This window comes from Squalius cephalus (assembly GCF_949319135.1).
Source record: "Squalius cephalus genome assembly, chromosome: 13".
In the NCBI taxonomy this organism is placed as follows: Eukaryota; Metazoa; Chordata; class Actinopteri; order Cypriniformes; family Leuciscidae; genus Squalius; species Squalius cephalus.
Window position 1 is genome coordinate 17,136,538 of NC_137134.1, and position 22,648 is coordinate 17,159,185.

A 22,648-nucleotide genomic window follows, 5' to 3' on the forward strand; every position below is an offset into this window, starting at 1 on the left:
CGGGACTCCGGTAAACACTTGGGTAAGTAGTATTTGCTATGATGGAATGACATTATTCATTCATCTTCCCTGTAATATTCAACAGATTTGAACAGAATATGGGCATGTGAGGGAGATCAAATTAAAGATTTGAACTGGCCAGATGTGTTATCTTCTGAACATCTTTATGATGTTTTATCATCATTCAGTGGTATTTAGATTTTATTTATTTTTTAAAAACAGGATGTAGCGTGTTATATATCGCATTCGCATGCAATAACGGCATTTTAGGCTTTTTATTGTGCTGTTTTGTTACTGATAAGCCGGCTGATAAAGAAGCGGAATGTATAGGCTAATAATAATAATTTTGAAGTAGCACTAAGATTTTATTATTGTTATTATAGAATAATAGCCTATTTAATATGACATAATATGATAGTCTATAAAAGGAAAATATTTAAACTTTCATGAACGGTGAAATGTTTGAAATATAAAGGTGTGTGAGATCGGAAGGAAACTACAAATCGAGTTTTTAACGGGTGTGAGTTTGTGTTGATTGTCTGGCTTATATATGTAAATACTGCGTATGTGCCAACTATTTTCGTTATTGTGCCTATGTTATCATGTCATATTTTTTGTCTAAAGGATTTTTATGATTTTATTAGCCGTATTATATTAGTATATTGCCATGATAACATCACGCACAGAACTCACATTTTTTTTCATCATTTTCCCCCACATTATTCGCATTATTACATCATTAAAATACAATTTAAATGAAAAATATACAAAATTACTAAATGTTTAAATAGCCTATATAAAATAAATAAATGACAAAACTATTATTTTCATTGTAGGCTACAATTTCATACACAAGACATTTACTAGTATTTCTTGTTCTTTCTTTTTCTATAAATTCAACTTTAAAACACCACAGAGCATTTAAAGAGCATGTTAATGCCATTAAGATCGCGACTAAATTAAAAAGTTAATTTTAGAACAAATCTTGTGTCATTTTGTCCTGCTTTCTATTACCGTTCCTCTGCATCAATATTTTTTTTGTAATACACACAAATATTTCACCCTCCGGTACATCATCACATACCTCCCGGTGCTCCAGTTATCAGCGCTGCGTGTCTCGTAATGTTCAATTAGTTTAGTTTGTCTGTGTTTGCAAGTGGACAGAGAGCGGAGTCGCTGATTCTCGGGCTCGATTCTGATTGGACGAACGCGTGACGCCGGCGCACCGATCTCAGCGCTGATTGGTCGACGTGGTGTCAGTGCGGCGTAACAAAGCAGCGAAGAACCGTTTGAACTTCACAGATAGAGCGACACAGAGCGCGCGGAGGAGGGGCTCGTGCGAAGTTCCTGACAGTTCGCGCACTCCAGTTTAAAGACCAGCATCACAGTCGCTGCAAAGACCACCCGAATGAACTTACACAGCTTGTGAACAACTAGCAGAAAAAAAGAGGGGCAGTCGAACTCAAGCCGTCTAGTAGGTCCACGCGCACAGGATTAGTTTCGGACGTTTGGACGGTGTTTTTGAGAATCTCTGGTGTTCCTCTCGCGCGCAGGCGGAGCGGCGCGTGCTCATCATCGGCTCAGCAGAGCTGTCATGCTGCCTAAAGTCGAGTCAGAATCTCTGGGACTCGCTCGATCGCATGGGGAACAGGGGCATATGCCTGGAAACATGCAAGGTAAGCGGCATAGATGTCAGATAACGTCCGCCATGCACCTTCCTTCACTCATGCACATAATATTACGCCTCACCAATGCCAGATATTTTACGAACATGCATTGCATTGAATGCAACACATATAACTTAAGTTTAGCGTTAGAACTAAATATTTGCGTTTACTTTTACTATAAATTACTCGCACTTAAACCGCGTAAAGATACATTTGGAAACAAAGTAAATTGCAGTGCAACAGCAGAGCGTGAATTATTTTGAGCTTAGTGAACTCAGACAAACTCAACATGATCTGCATCACCTGCCAATGAATTTGCTCTTAGTATTTACAACAGAAGGGGAAAACGAAACCATAATAATGACTATGACAGAGCTAACATAAATCTGCTAGTCCAAAATAGGATAGCCTGGCTGCACTTTTTAATAAAGGTTCCAGTTAGGACAGAATAGATTTAGAAAACCATATCTGTACTGGAACCAATACACACCTGAAGAACCAACCCATAATGCAACTTTTTAATCTCCAAAGAATCATACAGCAACTCGAGAACCCCGCGACAAATGATTGTCTCGTAAAGAAGAACGTTTATTTTTTTCAAAGAGAGTATTTACAGTCGTAGAAAACAAATTGTATCTCCACGGGCATATAAGTGTCTGGAATAGACCGATTATGCTCTATTGTTATACTCGAGCAATATTTTTAAATAGGCTAGGAGAGAAATTCCAAATAAAATAATTCCAGGTGAGAAATTCGTGGAATGTTCTGCAGTTTGAGCTTTTAAAAAAAAATAAAAAAAATAATGTATTTTCAAATTCAAATATTTAAATGTTGTTCTATTCTATTTTACGTTGCTCGAGCACACGTCATAAAACAAAGACAGCGTAAGCCGTTATGAATAACGATTTGTTTACAAATCAAGGGACGTGTCAGACCGGCATGTTTCAGTCACATTTTAAAATTAAATAATAATTATGGAATTATCGACGATATGAAAATGCTTCAGACGAAATGCTCGTGGAATTATTTATTTTACATAAATGTCAGCCGTTTAAAAAACACACTCAAAAAAAAAAAAAAAAAAAAAAAAAACACTTGTTGCGCTTCTACAAAAATACATTTTTTTAACATATTGAACTCATGGGCATATTAGAATAATAATGAGTAATAATAAACGAATCCGTTCTGTTTTATAGCTTAAAGTTTTGCTTCACAGTAGCCTAGATGTTTCTTTTTCTAACGAAGTTGTATTTTTTTCCCTTCACATTTCGGTTGACGTCAAAAACACTATGTGGAAGCTGATGGTTCTATTTAGAACGCTCAAACTGCATGACTTCGTCCATGTTAATGCTAATTAAAAGATGAAGATGAATTGAAATGAGAGCATATTATTCTTTATAGAGAAAATAATCATCTCAGATAGACAAAAGACATATATATGTTTTGTTTTGGTAGCACTACACAATACTCGTGTGTTTACATGTTGTTTAGCTTTTATTCGCCTCGTGGCTAAACGTTCCACTCCAGCGCGAGACAGCAGCCTCTCTCGCGCTCCCTCACCAATTTACAAGCCATCATGAATATTAACCAGATCGAAACTGAAGTTTTGCCCTGTCTGCGACCAAGACCCGACTCAAAGCTTCGGCTATTTCCCAGAGACCCAAAACTGCATATACTTCCAGAAAATTCACTCTTAAGGCTAGGATTTTACAAAGCTCACCATTTGTGATTCCTCTACTTTTGTTACTTGCTTGTAAAACTGCAGGCTACACGTTGAAGGTATCGGAGATGTATAAAAAAGGAACTATTAGAATATTTAAAATATAAATATGTGCTTTACACGCCTAAAAATAAAGGTTCTTCAAGCGTTCAGGAATATTTTCTCTGGGTTTTTGAGCTAGCTATATGGTTGTTTAGATATTTTAACAGTTCTTGACTTGTTTATTAGGTTCTTCAGATGAGTGTGCATGCTTTTGGGTTCTACTAGAAAAGTAGCCTATCTTTTTAAATGAAGTTCTCCCATCACTTTTTAAAATAATTACAAAAACATATGTGTAACATGGATTCTGTGATGTGAATTGTTACCCAGTCCTCATGTTTTGATTGTGATTTTCAGCCCCCCACTTTAAAATGATGGACTACTCTTACGACGAAGACTTAGACGAAATGTGTCCAGTGTGTGGAGACAAGGTGTCCGGATATCACTACGGGTTACTGACCTGTGAGAGCTGTAAGGTGCGTAACATCAGCTGTTTTTAACTTCTCAACTGGTGGGTCGTCGTGACCTACAAACGGGTCCCGGGTCTGTTCTGATAAGGTGAAAAAACAATTCTAAGTGCAAATAAAAAACGAGCTATATCATTTTCCATTGTTAGAACAGCTAAATTAATTGCTTTGTCTGTTTTTAACGAGAGAAGAAAACGCATTCCATGCCTTTTGTTGTTGACCTCAAAGGCCACTCAAGTGGTATTTTAAAGCAAATTCGTCTGTTGACAATTGGCAAAATGTTGAAAAATGTTACAAAAATTGTCCTTGAAAACCATATTTATTAATTAACTTGATTTTAGGGACATATTTATATAAATATATGTACAGCATATCTATAATTGTAATGTGTTGGGTTGCCACTTGATGTCCAAAACCAGTACAACTGATCTAATGTGCTCCTGTTATTCATTTTTTAAACCAAGTTTGTAAAAGTCCTGTTTTTTACTTTATTAAAAAACACATTTAGTGTGGACTTTTCCGAGTTATTTTTTAGCATTATATGGGATGGTGTTATGCAGGCTGCGTATTGAGTAAACAAAGAAAATGTTCTAAATGGATATTTTGGAAAATCCAGAGTCTTTGACACACACACACACACACACACACACACACACACACACACACACACACACACACACTGTACTCTTAAAAATAAAGGTTCCAAAAGTGGGTTTTCACAGCAATGCTATATAACAACCATTTTTGGTTTTCCAAATAGCCTTTTAACTATTTTTGTTATGGCTAACTAAGCCATTTTTTTAACTTGTGTAAAGATCATTTTAATATAGAGAACCTTTTTCCACTATAAAGAACCTTTCGTGGAATAAAATGTTAATGTTCTTCATGGAACCATCAACGTCAATAAAGAACCTTCATTTTTAAGAGTGAAGCAAAATGATTTGCCATTTAAAACCATCTTTTTGAGTTTTGACAAAGATGATATTATCATTTAAAAGTATTTCAATATAATTTAAAATTCAGTTTATGATTTTAATTTGCTATATTTAATATGTTTCTTACATATTTAACTTCAAGTTTGACTTGTTTTTATGATATAGCCTACATTCAAGGTTAAGCACTTTATGTTACAGCCATGTGTGTGTGTGTGTGTGTGTGTTATTTGAGTTCTGGCCAGTATTGATCCTTTTAGTTTTAAATGGGCCGGTCTCCCTACGGTGTTGATCAAGAATAAGTTAATGCTGTTCTTCGTTTGATTCTCTCCTGCCCTGAAAATGAATTCAGAACAGTTGCAGGTGGAATCTTGTAATCCTACGGCTGTAAATTATGGATATAATTTATTGGATTTTTTTTTTTTTTTCAGTATCTTTTTTGCTTCTGCAGTATGAATAATAGGATCAACAGGAATTTATTTGGTAGACATTTTGATGTTTGCATGCCCCTGATTGGATGTTCAAATTAAAATATATGCTTTAAAGAACAAAATTAGTCAAACGTGAAAAACGCTACCAAATCTGAGTTTCCTTTCGCACTGAAAGATCTTGTTTTCTTCTAGCTTTTATGGCTTGCACAGCCTCTGGTCATAATTACTCCAAGAGGAGCTCAAGGAGAGATGTAAAATATGTAGTATTAGTATGTCACAATGCTAAATGCGGGTGAAGGGGATCTTTATATTAGCCAGGATATCAAGCGGGTCACCTAAAGTATTTTGTACACTCTATGGTCGGCATCTCACATTTCTCAATCTGTTTCTATCCAGCCTCAGCCTGTATTTCTGTTTGTTCATGTCAAGTGTGTGTGTGGGTGCACATGTCAGTTTTTGTGTGGGTGTGTGTGTTTGTGTTTATCCAAGTGAGCATCGACTGCTGAGGGAGCGTTTCTCTGCCCGTGGCTCTACTTTTATACGTGTCTACTTGTGTGGCAGTGTGTAACACCTCTTTTTTTTCTGTGTGAATGGAATTTTTTTCATACGTGTGTGTGGGTTGTCTGTGGCTGAATAGCACATTAACAAACACCGGAGGTCAGAAGTTTGACATCTTCATTCACCTCACTCTGCAGGGCTTCTTCAAGCGCACGGTGCAGAACAACAAGCGCTACACATGTATAGAGAACCAGAGCTGTCAAATAGACAAGACCCAGCGGAAACGCTGCCCCTACTGTCGCTTCCAGAAGTGCCTCACTGTCGGCATGAAACTGGAGGGTAAGAAGTCTTTTTAGTTCATCCATGCATTTCTTCCTCTTACTGAACACAGCTTTAGCTCTTTAAAGAGCATTTCTGTCATCACTTACTCACCCGCAAACCCGTAGGATGTTCTTTCTTCTGTGGAACACAAAAGGAAGGATGTTCTCACTGCTCTTTTCCATAAAAAAAAATGATATGACCAATAAGGTATAACACTTTTTTTTTTACATTACTTTATCTCATCGAAATAAGTTAAGCGATTTTCAAGTTAAAAAATATTCAACTCATTTTTTTTAGTCAATTTAATGTCATTTAAGTTGAATTGACTTAAATAGCCAAGTTGATTGTACTTAAAAATTTAAGGCAGTAATTTATTTATTTTTTACTAAAAAAAAGTGCTACATATGAATTGTGCACTATATTCCAAGTCTTCGTACAGGAATAGACTAAAATATAAGTCATTATTCACTTTTTGGAGCTTGACAGGAAAAGAGCAGCGTGAACATTCTGCTAAACATCTTCTTTTGTGTCCACCTGAAGACAGAATGTCAAACAGGTTGGACATAACATAACCAACTACTATCTAAGAGTTCTACATGATTACTACACGATTCTTTCCTCTTAGTATGTAGATGTACGACTGTTAATTGTTTAACTGCTGGAGGGCAGAATTTCTAGCAGTGTCGTTTTATAGCTAGCTGGCTTTGATTTGCTACCGCATGCTACCAACAGGATACGAGGCCCTCCAGCGCACTGTCAGACCCGTCCAAAGAGATGAGCGCTCGCTAATACTCCCCACAGGCTTCTTCTGATTGCTAAGGAAAGCTGCAGAGATGGAAAATGTTAACCAAAATGCTGTTTTGAATACAAACCGCTTCATGCATATCGCTTGAAAACAGAACTACTGCTAATGGAATTATATTTATTAGTATAAAAACGTGCATAATTGCAAAATTTTGTGATGCACTGATGGCAGTTTTAATTACATTTTACTTAAAATGTAATCATTTAAAGTTTAAATACAATATATTAGTAACAATAATAACAATAAAAAAAAAAAAAAATAATATATGCCATTATTCAGGGGCCTCAGGCCCCATGACTTTTTAGTGATGGACCTGCAATCCATGACTTATGACATAATTTTGTCACAAAATTGATCATGTACTGTATGACATAATTTAAAATATATATATATTTTATATATTAAATACAAATATTTAATATATGAAAGCTGGGCCCCCTGACTAATAGGTAAGCTATAAATTGTAAGCATTATTATTATATGTATTTTTTATTTTATTTAAACAACTTCAAATTCTTAAATCTGCCATCAATTTCATGACAAAATGATTCATTAGTGATGGACTGCGATCCATGAGTTATGACATAATTTTGTCCTAAAATGAATGGCATTTTTAAGAATAATAAAGTATAGTTTTCCTAAAAGTTGGGGATCCTGCACACCATGAATTTTGTAATGATGGACGTACCGGAAATAAATGCTTCAGTTTAAATCTTTCTTTATGTATTATCTGAAGCTTTCAGCAAACAGATTTGAGTGCAATACTCGCCATAATTGTGCAAGTAGCAAAACAAAACATTCATATCAGTGTGACACAGACAAGTGGCCTTCCATGTCTCCATGGAAGCTCCATTATCAATACAGATAAGGAAAGGCTGCTGTTTTAAAGTTCTCAAAAAAGCACCGGAGAGCGTGTTATGTCTTCCTGGGAAGGCCTGTAATTATCTTCCTTTATATATTTGTGGCTCAGTTTCAGATTAAGAAAGAGAATCCAACCTCTCTGACCATCATATAATCAGTATTGAGTTGAGGAAGTGGAAAGAAAGCTACATAGCCTCGCCTGTGCGCTTATTCATTCCATTCGAGCCCAATGTTGTGCACAGTGGAGCGTAAAATAGTTTAGATTTCATCAAGCGTCTGTTATCCATATTAAGCACCTTGATGAATCTGACAATCTGGCACGGCTTTACTGTGGATATTTACTCCACGCTTTGCATTGCGCACTTTGTCATTTTTTGGGGCTGAGACTCGTTTGCCATCTCCAGCCTCTGGTGGTGGCGGCAGCAAGCTGTCCCATTACTTATGCATAGGTATCATAGCTATTCATGTGTGCGCATGGAACGACGCACCTTTAGAGTAGAGCTCCGGCGGACATGACAAACTGTGTGTCAGGAGCCGGCCAAGGGAGGCATTCATATGCCTGTGATAGGACAGGGATTCTCGCCCAAGCAACGCTTAATATTCCTGTATATTAAACACACATAAATCAGACAATAAGCAGCGCTCGAATCTGCCCAGACGGGCCCCCCCGTCTACAGAGACGCAAAACACGCACAAACAAACAACATCTATGGACTGCCAATTCAAGTAAATTAGATCAGGCAACTGCTTTTATTACCAAGGCAATTGCTTTCCGCAAGCCATTTGAATAAGTCACGAATTGGTTTTATAACTCATGTGTACACATACACAGACTTGCTCGATACAGGCTACAAACACATACAGAATAGATATACAAACTCACACAGTTTACATAAAAGAAACAGGCTGTGTTCGAAATAGAACACTAGCCTACTACATACTGAATACTGAACAATGTATACTATCATTTATACAAATCGTAGTAGGTGCATTATTCTGCAATAAATTATTGTTCCAAAAAGTAGTATGCTATCTCATCATGTTTAATGTTGAAAATAAATGTTTATTTTGCATTTTGATCTAGTATACATCTTTGGAATCCCAATTAAATTCAATAAAAATTTTAATTGCTGCTGATATTGTTTTAGGTTAATTTATCACACTGTTCCAGAATTCAGAACAGAATACTAGTATACTACTTTTATCACATCTTTCTGTGGCAAAAATAGTAAGAGTAGTATGCAAGTAGCATAAGAATTGAAGGTCAAGATGAATGCATTGCATTGTGGGATATAGAGCATGCTATTCAGGGTAGTGTGCTTTTTTTGTAAATGTAGTAGGCCGTTCTTTGCACAAAGTATATACTACAACAATAGTAAGAGTGGTAAGGTAGTATGCTATTCCGAACATAGCCAGAAACACAGAATGTCATTATACGCATACTGAAAATTGTCTATAGTATAAGTATGCACACTAAATACTGCAACAATAGTCAAAGTAGTATGCTGTTTCAAACAGCCATAAATGCATAGAAGGTTATGCATACTGTGCATAGTATGCATACTAAATGCTGCAACAATAGAAGTAGAATAGCAGTATGCTATTCTGAATATTAGAAGAAATGTAGTAGGCGATTGTATGCATACTATATACTGCAATAATAGTACAAGTAGTATACTAGTTCAAACACAGAAGATCATTCTATGCATAAAGAAAATGTGCATACTGTGCATAGTATACATACTATACAGCAGCATTATTAGTAATATTGTAGTATGCTATTTTCAATATAACTAGAAATCCACATGCAAAGCAAATGTATTAGTTTATAGAAAATTTGCATACTATGCATAGTACACATACTATATACTGCAGCAATAGTAGTGTGGTACTATTATGAATACAGCCAGAAACACACATAAATTCCCTTGTCTTGTGCCAAAAAAAATCAGTATGACATGCATGTAAATAACCTTGTTTAATTAGACGCTGTGAGAAAAAAAATCTTATCAGAAGACAAAAAGGAAGAGGGGGATGGTGTCAGACAGAGTGGGGGGGGGGGGGGGGAGTTGGGGTACGACATGCATTCATGATCTGAGTCGCAGGTCTAATTGTGATTTCCCATAAGGGCCGACTATTAGTTTCCAGATCATTAATTACCCTGTTGCTTGGGAATCATTAATAGTTAAACTTACCACAGTTTTTCTGATTGGATACATTTTTAACAACCACATCACCACAAAATCACCACCCCCACCCAAAAAAAAAAAAGAAGAAAAATCTCCTACCAAGTTGCCCAGGAATAATTCTCGGATGTTACGAGAGCTGTCAGCGGGATCGCTCTGGCAACACTTTGCCTCCCCTCTCTCACCAGATCAATCAGATCACACACATAGTGACAACCACACACACACTCACCGCTGTGACAAAGACCATTAAAATCACTCCCAAGGCAGCTGTTGGACGGGGGGTTTTCTTTTAATTGTTTAATTTTTTTAAGATCCACCGTTCGTGAGATATTACGGCTTAACGAGCACGTTCACGCTGGTCAAGTCGCACACGCGTCTACAAACGCATGCTCTCCGCATATGCTGTGTGTTTAACACCCTGCTGGATCCTCCAGCCATCCACCTGCCTACAACGTGGAGCATAAAAGAGGAATAATTAAGCATAAATAATTAACATGGGACCCAGCAGACGAAAGTGGAGTCTACTGCCCTGTGGCGGGGATCAGAGTTACTTCCGGGCAAAAGGCGCTCTCTTCATTTATTTGCCATAATGATGATCTCGTCCGCTTGACTTTGTCTCGCTTCAGTTTAATATTGAATCATTAGCATCGTTTCTCTCTAAATTGTGTCCTCTGGCTTGATTATGCTGAGTCCGCTCTAGGTCTGGCTTTGAAAAAAACGGGTCAATTCACAATTTAAATTCACACATGAAATTTACACCGATTGCTTGTTGCAAATAAGCAACTGCCCTAAAAGCGTGTGGCCAGTTTAATGGCTTCTCTGCTGTGGTATTGATCAATTGAGACTGTGCACCAAACTTCAAAACTTCTTTCCGATGAATTAATACCCATTTCATGTTGTGTTTTACCTTCTATAAGCTGTGAGGGCCGATCGAATGAGAGGAGGTCGCAACAAGTTTGGCCCCATGTACAAACGAGACCGGGCACTCAAGCAACAGAAGAAAGCCTTGATCCGGGCCAATGGACTCAAGCTGGAGGCCATGACGCAAGCCATGCAAACCGTCCCAGCGGACCTCACCATTACCTCTGCCATTCAGAACATCCATTCGGCCTCCAAGGGGCTTCCACTCAGCCACCATCACCACCACCACCACCATCACCACCACCATAGCTCCACAAGTGCAGGCCTGCCACCTGCAGACTTTGACCGCAGCCCCTTCGTCACCTCGCCGGTCAGCATGGCCATGCCGCCGCACCCTGGAGGACTGCAGGGCTACCAGCCATACGGCCACTTCCAGAGCCGCACCATCAAGTCAGAGTACCCCGACCCCTACACAAGCTCGCCGGAGTCCCTCATGGGCTATCCGTACGTAGAAGCCTACACGGGCGGATCGCCGCCCAGCTTCCCTCACCTGGTGGTGGAGCTGCTCAAGTGCGAGCCAGACGAGCCCCAGGTGCAAACCAAGATCCTAGCATACCTGCAGCAGGAGCAGGCCAGTCGAAGCAAGCACGAGAAACTCAACACTTTCGGCCTCATGTGCAAGATGGCCGACCAGACACTGTTCTCCATCGTAGAATGGGCCAGGAGCAGCATCTTCTTCCGGGAACTGAAGGTACGTGAAGCTTTCGTTGGTCTGAAAAGAAAGTCAAGTTTGGTGGTCGTAAACTTCAAGTGATCTAAATTAGCATTTTACATAGCGTTGTGAATCAGCATGGATGTCTGTTGGCCTAAAATTCAGGACAAATCTGGGAAAACACCAGAATTAAAGGGGACCTATTATGCAAAATTCACTTTTGTATGGTGTTTGGACATAAATGTGTGTTGCAGTGTGTGTACACAACCACCCTACAGTGATAAAAATCCACTCACTCCTTTTTTTTTAATCCCCATAAATCATAAGCAGTCTCTCCAAATGACCCGTTTTCAGAATGTGGCTTTAGTGACATCACTAAAGCCACAGGCCCCGCCCACGAGTGTTGACTGACATACCGTTACAACTTAGACCCGCCCTGATCGAGTTCACTGCGAGTTGTACACATCAGCCATTGCTGCAGCAATGCACTCACTAGAAGCGTCGAAGCATCTCCCAAGCGTTGATGGTGTTGTAGCTGGATGTATTCATTCACATAGCTCTCTCTATTTACTCTTGAAATCTGCCAGCCACTGAAGACGAGGTGGATTCATTTTGTTTTCAAAGAAAATGCTCCCTCAACTCTACATAAATTTAAGTTACTTATGCACTTCTTATACTGTTTACTCCGCTCTAACAGTGATTTTCTGAAGAAAAACTGATGCTTCATCTTTTGTGTGACATACAGTAAACTTTATTAAACTCATCAGTATATTTTGTGTCATCATTCAGACAATTCAGATCGTCAGACGGAATCCTACAGCAGGCTTGCATTAATACAAGCAATGCCAAATAGGTTATAATCGTAATTAAACTAAACTATACCTGTTCCAACTCCATACAGCATATATTCTCTGACTCTGTAGGCATTTTTATGGTCGAAATGAACACCATTACTGTGACTGTCTGTTTTATTATTATCATCTTCCCTGTTCTGGCTCTGATCGCGGCTGCTTAGGCTCCGCCCCCTGTGCCGTGAACCAGCAGCTCATTAGCATTAAAGGAGAAGCACTAAAACAGTGCGTTTTTCACAAACCCAAGAAATGATGATTTAAACGTGCTGTAAATAAAATTCTGTTGGGTATTTTGAGCTAAAACTTCACATACACACACTCTGGGGACATCAGAAACTTATTTTACATCTTGTGAAAAGGGGCATAATAGGTCCCCTTTAAGTTGTTCAACGTATAGTACTGCAGTTTAGTAACAATATGAGACTTAAGGACCATTCACACCAAGGGCGATAACTATAACGATAACAATAACCATAAAGTTTTAATAATCGCTCTGATTCTTTGGGAACTATTACTGTAACGACACAGAGGAACGATATTGTTGGAATCACTTTCAGAACTGATGAATGATTAAGAATATTGACAGCCAATCAGAATCTTTCCTCCTTTAAAGTGGCAGATGAGGTGTGTTGGTGTGGATGCTAATATACCTATCGTTATAGCTAGCATTTTTGGTGTGAACAGGAATTTACTCATCAAGTACACTTACACCGTGTCCTAACCAGATGTGACGTGACACCGCGACATGTGATAAAAGGTATCTTTTCCATGTTAGTTAGAGTTTTTGTCCTAACCAGCCAATCGTGCCAAGCGTGGCGATACGCAACGATTCTATTTTAGAAACGGCAACATACAAAGTATGACAATGATAATCTCAGGCATTGGTTATGTGCTTTATTTTATGTTAAAAGCATCTAATGTGCATTTGAATATCATTTTGCGTGACCTTTATAGCCATACTGAAAGCAACAATGGATAATTCAGATCTTGAAAACAAATTAAAGGATTATTTAAGGTTCAAAGAGTCAACTCAATGTGAACAAAAATCTGTATTCTATGACAAAGTCTTTCAGTCACCCGGTATGTATTTTTAAATTATGTTAAAATTGTGTAATATCTATTTATGAATTTGATAATGTACTTATTCAGAGACTCCGCCCACACGCTCTTCTGATTGGCTGTGATATTTTGATAGATATTGTCATGTTGCGTAACGTATGGACAAACAAATGGCTTGTCGCTGGAATCTTATTGCATCACGTCTGGTTAGGGCACGTGTTAAAAGAATATCATGTTTTTGATTAATCTTACTTACGGTATAAAGCATACATTTTTCTCAACACTACAGTGCGCTAGTTGAAGTATTAATATGAATGAGACAAATGTTCCCCTTTGACGGGACAGCTAGCCTAATTCGTTTTCCATAAATAATGTCTCAAGGCTATTTGTGAGGACTTTTTGGGATGGCCTGAAAAATAAATAGTGTATTTGTGTTAGTATTTTGAATGATGTATTGACACACTGATCTATAATTGACGATTTACTACACCAGCTGAAGAGGCCAGTCTGGTGTCATTCATTTTTCACTTGTTTTAACCTTTTTTTCTCTATACACATCTGCTTGACAGAAATATTGATGGGATTGAGAAGACTGTGAGGGTTTTAGTAACTCGTGCATGTCTGCCTTTGTGAAAGATTTTGGTCGTGAGCATGCTGTATTTTACCCGCCCGTGACATGTTTTGATATGCCACTGGGAAATCTGACAGCACCCAATTCAAATCATTCATTTTGTGCTCGTACAGCTACAGGCACCTTATTGTTTTCCTCTCATTACATTCAACAGCTCATGAGATGGACTAGAATGCATTTATACTGAGGATTGACCATGACTAGATTTGAAATATGTAGTAAATTCTGACGTTGTTGCGATACTGTCAAAATAATTTCATGTGAAATAGAAAATAAATACTGTCATACAGTACATTTCAGAGAACAATAACATTTTTGCTGTTTTCACACTAACAAATTTGTTTTCATCACCAATTCACCATCAATCAGATGTTACATTTTCTTTAAACTATTAGATTTAGATATAAAACTTTGTGTGCAGTTGTTTCCCCCAACATAATTAAATTATGCTGTTTTCAAAGCCGAATGTTACGCTCTTACCTATAGAGCTTTATTATCCATTCTCGCGCTCTTTAGCTCAAGCATTGTATTCCCACTTTAGCGTGGATTAGCATTTGTGTGTGGCTAATTGCTGTCTGTATCATTTACCTTTAATTGTGGTTGCACTTCACCTTTCGCCACGGTGGAGTAGCCTCTCCTTGATGTTATGACTACTTTCTCGCCCTGGCTAATTGTTTTGCACAATAGATGTTAAAAGAGACAAGGGCGTAGCTGTCGAATTTGACATTAGCAGTCGTAGTGTGGCGGTGAAGTTGTAATTAGCGCAGCTCTCATGTGCCCTCGCTAAATCATATGCTGGAGCGCTAACGGAAAAACCACAAACAAAAAAAAGGTAGCACTAGAAAGTCTGAACCCACTCCTGACTCTAATTAGCGAACACTTGTACAGCTATTGTTACCCACGGAGCTTTGTGATGCTGATCGAGGTTTATCCCACATAACGTTGTGGTTTTAACAAGCTTCATCTATCGAGAGCTCAAATAAAGCTGGAACATTAACCCTCTGGGGTCTGAGGTGTTTTCTGGGCCTGGAGGTGTTCTGACATGCTCTGACATTTGTGCTAATTTCTGTTACTTGTGACATTTTCATGGCTAAAGTCTAATTACACTGTATTCAGCACAAACTCTGCTACAATAATATGTCAGCAGCATGTATGTAAAAGTTTGCAGTTTTGAGATATTGACATTTATGCGTGGTTTGTGAAAATACAAAAAACAATTCTCACTGAAATAAGGCCATGAAACCCATACTGATTATTTCTTCACAAGACTTTTGAAAATTGTATCACGTAGCCTAGAATATTTGCTCCAAAACTATGTGAAAATCATCCTGACTGCTCATTCAGAGAAGACAATATATTGATTTAAAATTTCTAAGACGTGTTTTGTGTTAGAAAGCTTTATTCGAAGGGGCGGATCACCTCATTAATATGTAAGCTTTTCACACCTGAGAAAGACAAAGACACTCCCTAATGGCCCTATTTTAGGAGCTATCAGGCCCTATCATTCTGAGCAACCTTGCACAAAGAATGAGGAGATTAAAAAAGAATGGCTTTTTGATTGTTTGGATTTATTTACAACACAACATAATCCAAATATACACAACAAATGACAAAAAAGCACTTATTGAAAACAATCATCCAAAGACAGAGACCTTTGTGCCATTCCTAAAAACATTGTACATACCTTTCATTTCCAAGGTGTTTGATTTTTACTTTACCATGTTCATATACAGAGACTCATGTGAATGTTGAAGTCAGCAGGACTCCGTGGCATCTGGTTCCTGAAAGTAAAAAAAAGTGAACATACTGATATCAAGAGAAACTATAGGGAATATAGTTCTAAAATTTATTGGGAATAAATTTTAGATTTTTCTGGTTAAAATTGCTTTTTAAAATTCACAGAATACACACACACACAAATGTTTCCAACAATATATAATATAATGAACACCAGGTTTGTTGTGCCTTGTAAGCATAGGCTATGCAGAGTGCTGCATAAAATAATAATAACAATAACCTATAGCAGCATATAAATCTTCCAAAAGATTTCAGTAACAACTACGCTAGAGAAAAATATATTGATTATCATATGTTACTTCAAATGTTTCCATTCGTTATGATGATATGAAATTAGATAATAGTAAAAACATGAAGCCTTTGTTTGGTGCGTTTTGCTTTTCAAACGCGATCGCGATACATTCAAAATCAGAGCTCGCTCCAAAATATTAAACATTATGGTTACCATATTATACATATCTACGTTTGAGCAGATATCCACAAACACAGTAACAGTAAACACGGGTCCAAATATTATAATATTCACCATATATCTAGCAACAGTTCAACTGCAATGTGAAGTTTATGCAACAATAACATGAACTAATAATTAAGAATTTCTTACCTTACATCTTTCTTGTCTTCAAATCGCGTTCTTCTTCTTCTGAGGAGGTAAATCCAATGTAAGCTCACGGCACGTCTTTCAAACTCGACGAAAAGCAGAGACTTGTGAAGTTTGTTGGTGCTTTGTTTTTGAGATAACGAGCGCGTTCGCGTTCCATGTAGAGATTTGCATGTGAATCTCTTTTGCATGTGTGGGCGTGGTCAAATTAAAAATAATTAGCAAGCGCGTGAGAAGCTGGACATCTTGTTGGTTTTATACAAATTACTTTACAGTTTGAATCCGATCATTTAAAAGTACACACTTAAATGTTTATAAAGGTATATGGCTCATAAATGTGTGACAAGTATTCGCTGAGTTTTGTTTCAGTTTATAGACGTGCTCAAGAAAAAAAAGTTCACCGCGACGGAGAGGCAGAACGCACACCCTGTTTATTTTCTTTATTTTACAAAAGCACAATGTTTTGATTCGATTGTAAGTGGACACATACAAAAGTAGAAATATCACAGATTATTTTTTCATATTTCTTTTTTCTTTATGACCATAAATGACGGAGAAATTTAAGTTTATTGTTCTACTATGTGAAGAAAATCCAGCAAAACGCGCGGGCGCGTTTCTCGACCCCAGAGGGTTAAGGCAAGAGATAAATATTCAGATTTAATGGCATAGAAATGGAGTAAATGGATGCTGTGAAAAGCATCCCCTCATATTTATGTAGCTATATTTCCTAGAATCTGAATTTAGTGAGTTGTGGATTTCTCCAAAGGTGCTACAGATCAACATGCAAATAAGTGAAATCTACAATTTCAATTTCACAAGCATTAGCAATGCTAGGCTAACAGTTTAGTATGGTTATACAGCGACACCTGTGTAAACAATTGCTGCTAGCATATGCTAGCATGTTCGTAGCACAAACACACTCACACTCCAGCTCATAGAAAGCTCATATATGTGTAGTACATCACCCAACAACACCACAGACATCAATAAATGCTTTATCTACAAGATTAATAGATAAAAAGATGTTTTGCGAATAGTTAGTCAATGACAGAGCTGTGGTGGGTAGCATATAATAAACACAGGAAATACAAGTGAATATAAGGCTTGTCTGGGAGGGTGGTAGTCGGCTATAAATATATCTACATTTACTGTCCTATTATTAGCCTCGTAAGAACAAAAGAATTTCTCCCGTAATACAGCCCGGTGTGAAACGTCTGCCAAGTGTTTAAAGATTTAGTTTCCATAAGTTAGACTTGGTTACAGCTCTCATAAATATTTGGTCATGATGGGATCTCTGAAGAGAGCTCACTATTGTCTTCAGACACATGAAAAAAACAAACATGAAAGGAACATTCCGATAGCCATTTCTCACACTTGGGCGACAGTGAATCTGTAAAATTTAGGGGAAGAAGTGAAAAATTAGCTTAGCTATCAACCGACCACAGACATGACATATTTTAAAGAAAACTTTTGACTTTTAACCCTGTAAAAGCCTGACATATGAAATAAACAGTTTTTGTTTTACTTTATTAAACTATGAGTATCATATTTGATACATCAAACTTTTCCTCCTTATATACAGTAGTATGATATAGGAGTAAAAAAACATAATTGTTTTCAATTACGCATGAAGTTTATTTACTTAATAATTTTAAGGCAACGGGTTTCCAAGTTAAGTCAACTGAGGAAATAAGATGACATTCTGATAGCTCGTAATGTAAATCAGTTAAATCTTACAGTTTAACTTGCATAAAATACATATAAATATCAGTTTGTCACTAATATGTCTTAGTTAGATGATATTTAAATGATTAGTTTTATGATCAAAACTCTATAGTTTTTATTGTGGGGGCAAAACATATAATGCAATTCAATACAATGATGATCGAGAGATGTGACGTTCCTCAAAAGCCTGAAGTATCAGTTTTGATATTCACATTTTAACATGATTTTTCTAAAAAAATAAAATAAATTATACATAAGTACACCTAAGCTGTTTCAGTCCAGTAAGTGTTTATTTTGAAATATTACTAGAAATATACTAGATATTCTTATTTCATAAAAATCTGTGAAGATTTCACACCAAAAAGACGTGTACCCTGACCTGAAGGTGGTTTTTCAGCAAAGTTTTGATCAAGTTTAAAGGCCTTATCATTTTGAGTACGGTAGGCTTTATAGGGTTAATGAGCAAAATGGCAAGTAAAACTACACAGTAAAAAATGATATGATCAATAAGTTGACAACGTGTTTTTATGTGGCTTTAACTTTTTAAAGTTAAGCCATTTTCAATTTTTTTTTATAAGTTGTACAAGATTTTTTCAACTCATTTAATTTAAGTTGATATTACCTAAACATCCAAGTTGACTGTATTAAAAAATTTAAGGCAGCAATTTTTTTGACAGTGTACATCAAAATGGTCTCCCAGATAGCTCGCTAAAGAAAGCAATGTTGTACATAAACTAATTGTTCTTTGTGTGTTATGAAAATGCTAAACTGCTGTTTTATGTGTGTGTTTGAAGGTGCGTGCCAGCAGCATCCCTGTTGTCTGGCTGGTTTGTCATGTAAGGGTGGGAGTCATGTTTAGGGGGTTGGGGGGGAAACAGATGCAAGCTTCCCAGTGTTTGCATTGACAATATGAGCTGGTATGAAGCCGGTGTGCGTGCTTGTCCTCCCCTGGCTCTGTCCTTTGCTGCCCGGCCCATAACGTGGAGAGTGATTCACATCCATAGAGAGATCACCCTTTCATTGTGGACGGCGGGCTATTGTTTGACGGATAGGATGCGTGCACTTAGCTTTTCCTCAGCACACAATGGCATTAAAACGCACAGATTCACCGCAGGCTTAATCGTTCTTGTGAGGATTCCGCGTAATTCGTGCGTCTTACACAATGTACTCGGGTAAACTTAATCACCGCTGATACTGTGCCACAAAGCGACCCCAAATGGACTGCCTTAAATTTAGTCCTCCGAGCTGATAAAAGTCAACCGTGCAAAACTTACAATACCCTGACATGTGGCGCCAATATTTATTTTTATTCTTTCACGGCTGCTCGGGGACACTTTTTTTTTCTCTCTCTCTCTCTCTCCCTCGTTTCTCTCTCTCTCTCTCTCTCTCTCTCTACAGTGAATTGAATGACAATACCAGGCCTGCCATTAAGTAAAGCAGCACTGTATTAGGGCCTTGTTCTCCAGCCTGCACCCAGCCGTGAGGCTCGTGCTTATTGAAAAAGCAGCTGTGAGGGGAGAGAGGACAGGAGATAGGGGACGTTCTCTCACTCTCAGTGTTATAGTGTCTAGATCACTGAAGCTATGTTCAACTGCACTGGGCATTTTATATATTTTTACAGTATCACTGTAAAAAATGTTTCTGCCTTAAATTTTTAAGTACAACCAACTTGGACGTTTAAGTCATTTCAACTTAAATTACATTAAACTGACTTAAAACACAAGTTGAATCTTGTATAACTTATAAAAAGTTGAAAATAGCTTAACTTATTTTGATGAGTTAAAGCAATGTAAAAACATGTTGTCATAACTTATTGATCATATAATTTTTTACAGTGTTCAAAATGGTATATAATACATTTTATTACATGGCTTCGTTGAATTTTAATGTAGAATGCGGTCTGTTATTTCTTGATAACAGGCCGTTGCGAAGTATAACACACCGTTGCCATGAAAAATGGAGCGTTGCTATGGACGCAGGATTCTATCCGTAGAGACGGAACAGACTATTTTCTTTAGCGGAAGCAATACAATCGTTTTTAAATCAATAAACTCCTTTTTAAATCAATATTTTGTGTCAAATTATTGATTTATTTGGTAGGTAGCCATGTAATAAGCGGGATAATGTAGAGCGAGGCGGTTGTTATAGCGAATACAACCCCGACAGGCTGATCAGGACCCCGACGCGAAGCGGATAACAACCGCCTCGCTCTACATTATCCCTTACATATTATGCAAATTATGTTACACAACATATTTGTATAATTTTTTTTTTTTTTTAAATGAAGCTTCTAAACTTCATAGTAAAACCGATTTAAATATGTTTTTTTTCCCCCCAAGGTATTCCATGCTTTCAGAAAAAAAATCCCATATCGTGTCTAGCACTTAATATATTCTGCGGATTTAAATTTATTATTATACAGTGGCCTCAAAAAGTTTTTGGGCTATTAAGTCACTCTCAAAAAAAGTCTGAATTTCATTGTATTCGGTAATAGAATCAAAATAATTCGCTCTTTTTATTTCAAATAAATGCCACTTGGTTTGATGTTTTGAATTTTTTTTTTTTTTTTTAAAGAAATTAATACTTTTATTCAGCAAGGGTGCATTAAATTGATCAAAAGTGAAAGCAAAGACATTTATAATGTTACAAAATATTATTTCAAATAAATGCTGTTTTTTTTTTACTGTCTAATCACCAAAGAATCCTAAAAAAAAAACGGCATCACAAAACTGCAAATCAGCATATTAGAATAACTTCCCAAGGATCATGTGACACTGAATATGTTAAAATTACATTTAAATTTCACAATATTGCTGTTTTAATGTATTTTTGATCAAATAAATGCTACCTTGGTGAACATAAGACTTCTTTAAAAAAAATCATGTAGTGCAAGTGCCACTGCATATTAACATATAATGCTGTATTAATTTTATATTGACTGCGAGAGGATTATTTTCACCCTCCATTAATATTTGCACGCTATGCAACACTTTTTCTCATTCATTTTCTTGTTCTGTTAATCCGCCAGTCGACGTTTCAGAGGTTCAGGTCAGACACTGTCATTTCCGAGGCCGTTGTATATCTGCAGAAATTAATAAGGCGTTGCGGTCGTGATCTGTGAACTTGTGCACGATTTATACCCCCCCCCCCCCCCACCCCACCCCACCCCAGCTTCATCTCCACATATACTACCCAGACCGGCCACGGCGTCTCCTGCCCTCCCTGTGACTCGCAGACGGGCCTGAGGTCAAGCCAAGCGAGTGTCCTGACAAACAGCCTCGGTCGCGTACGCACCGCCAGAGATTTGTAACCGTGTCCCTGGTCCGCCGGATTTGAATTATTCCGCTTTACATCGGCGTGTGGCGTGAGGGGGGAGGGCCTGGGACGCAACAAGGGGGGGCGAACAAGCCCCAGAAGCGGCACCAAGGGCAGGGGTGCGTGGTGAAGGACGGGGGGGGGGGAAACAGGTGGGAGGTTAATGGCCCCTGGACCGGATCCACCAGCCGCTCAGACTTGATATATGGGCTTTGGGCCTGGTGCAGGCGTAGGCTTTCAAAGATATATTATTTCATTTGAGAAGCAGCATTCTCGTCCCTGCATTTGTCCACTGATAGATGATATCCCGTGGCTGGGCAGCAGCCACAATTGGAGATAGCGTGTGAGTTTTCGTAAGGATCGTTCTTGTACATATTTTCTCTCTCTCATATTCTCCTGTCTCTCTGCTCGGCTGTCTTTTGGCAGGCTGCGTTTATTTTTTCCTAAGCCTGCTATTTCAGTGGTAACAATATCTGTTTGATCAGAAGAGATGGGCAGCTGGAGAACGTCCACAAAGGCCTTTTTTCATTCATAAATAATGCACAAATAGACAAAAACTCCATGTCTTGTCATGAATTCTGGAAGAATGCGGTGTTTTGGCACTTCATAAATATTGCAGCGGTGAAGTTGAGGTTTTAGCCCCCTGAAGATACCAGAAAACGTAATAATAACATGGACGCACGAGGTGGATCACGGGTTGTTAGCGGAGAGAAGATGAGCGTAAACATTTATTAATTTATATGCAGTCACGAATCATTACAAAGGTTATAATTACAAGATCATTATTTGCTTTCATCAATCAATTGTCTTGCACATTTGTCCGATTCGCTTGGTTGTGGCCAAGAAGCGCTCACTTAGACAGCAAGAGAATCTTACTGACATTGGAAGTGACCAATCACTATGGAAGACTATGTCTGGCTCAGAGTCAACGAATAAAAGGCTAACCGTCACTATATTTTGCATAATGACTTTATTTGTATTTTAAACTTTTTCTCCTTTTGTTTAATTACTTTGAAGCAAAAACAGTGATGAAAATAGCATCCAAAAATACTGATTAATTCTCATAAATCTCGCTAGCGCTCAAACATTTGGGGTGAGGAAGTTTTTTTTTGAAGAAAATTAATAATGCCAAATAATCATATTAGTGTGATTTCTGAAGGGTCATG

General features: G+C 37.7%; 1 protein-coding gene across 2 annotated transcripts in view; it reads left to right on the top strand.

Annotated features, from left to right (window-relative positions):
- Positions 1 to 22,648, top strand: part of nr5a2 (nuclear receptor subfamily 5, group A, member 2) — a 64,937-nt gene that overhangs the window by 243 nt on the left and 42,046 nt on the right. Inside the window, exons 1-4 of one of the 2 annotated variants that reach the window (XM_079891561.1) lie at positions 1 to 22; positions 3,784 to 3,902; positions 5,952 to 6,093; positions 10,848 to 11,542. The exon at positions 1 to 22 is cut by the window's left edge and continues 243 nt beyond it. In XM_079891561.1, the coding sequence (XP_079747687.1) occupies positions 3,798 to 3,902; positions 5,952 to 6,093; positions 10,848 to 11,542 (942 nt within the window). In that variant the 5' untranslated portion in view covers positions 1 to 22; positions 3,784 to 3,797. Of the gene's footprint in view, positions 23 to 1,218; positions 1,677 to 3,783; positions 3,903 to 5,951; positions 6,094 to 10,847; positions 11,543 to 22,648 lie in introns of those variants that run through there. The other variant, XM_079891560.1, reaches the window with a different exon arrangement.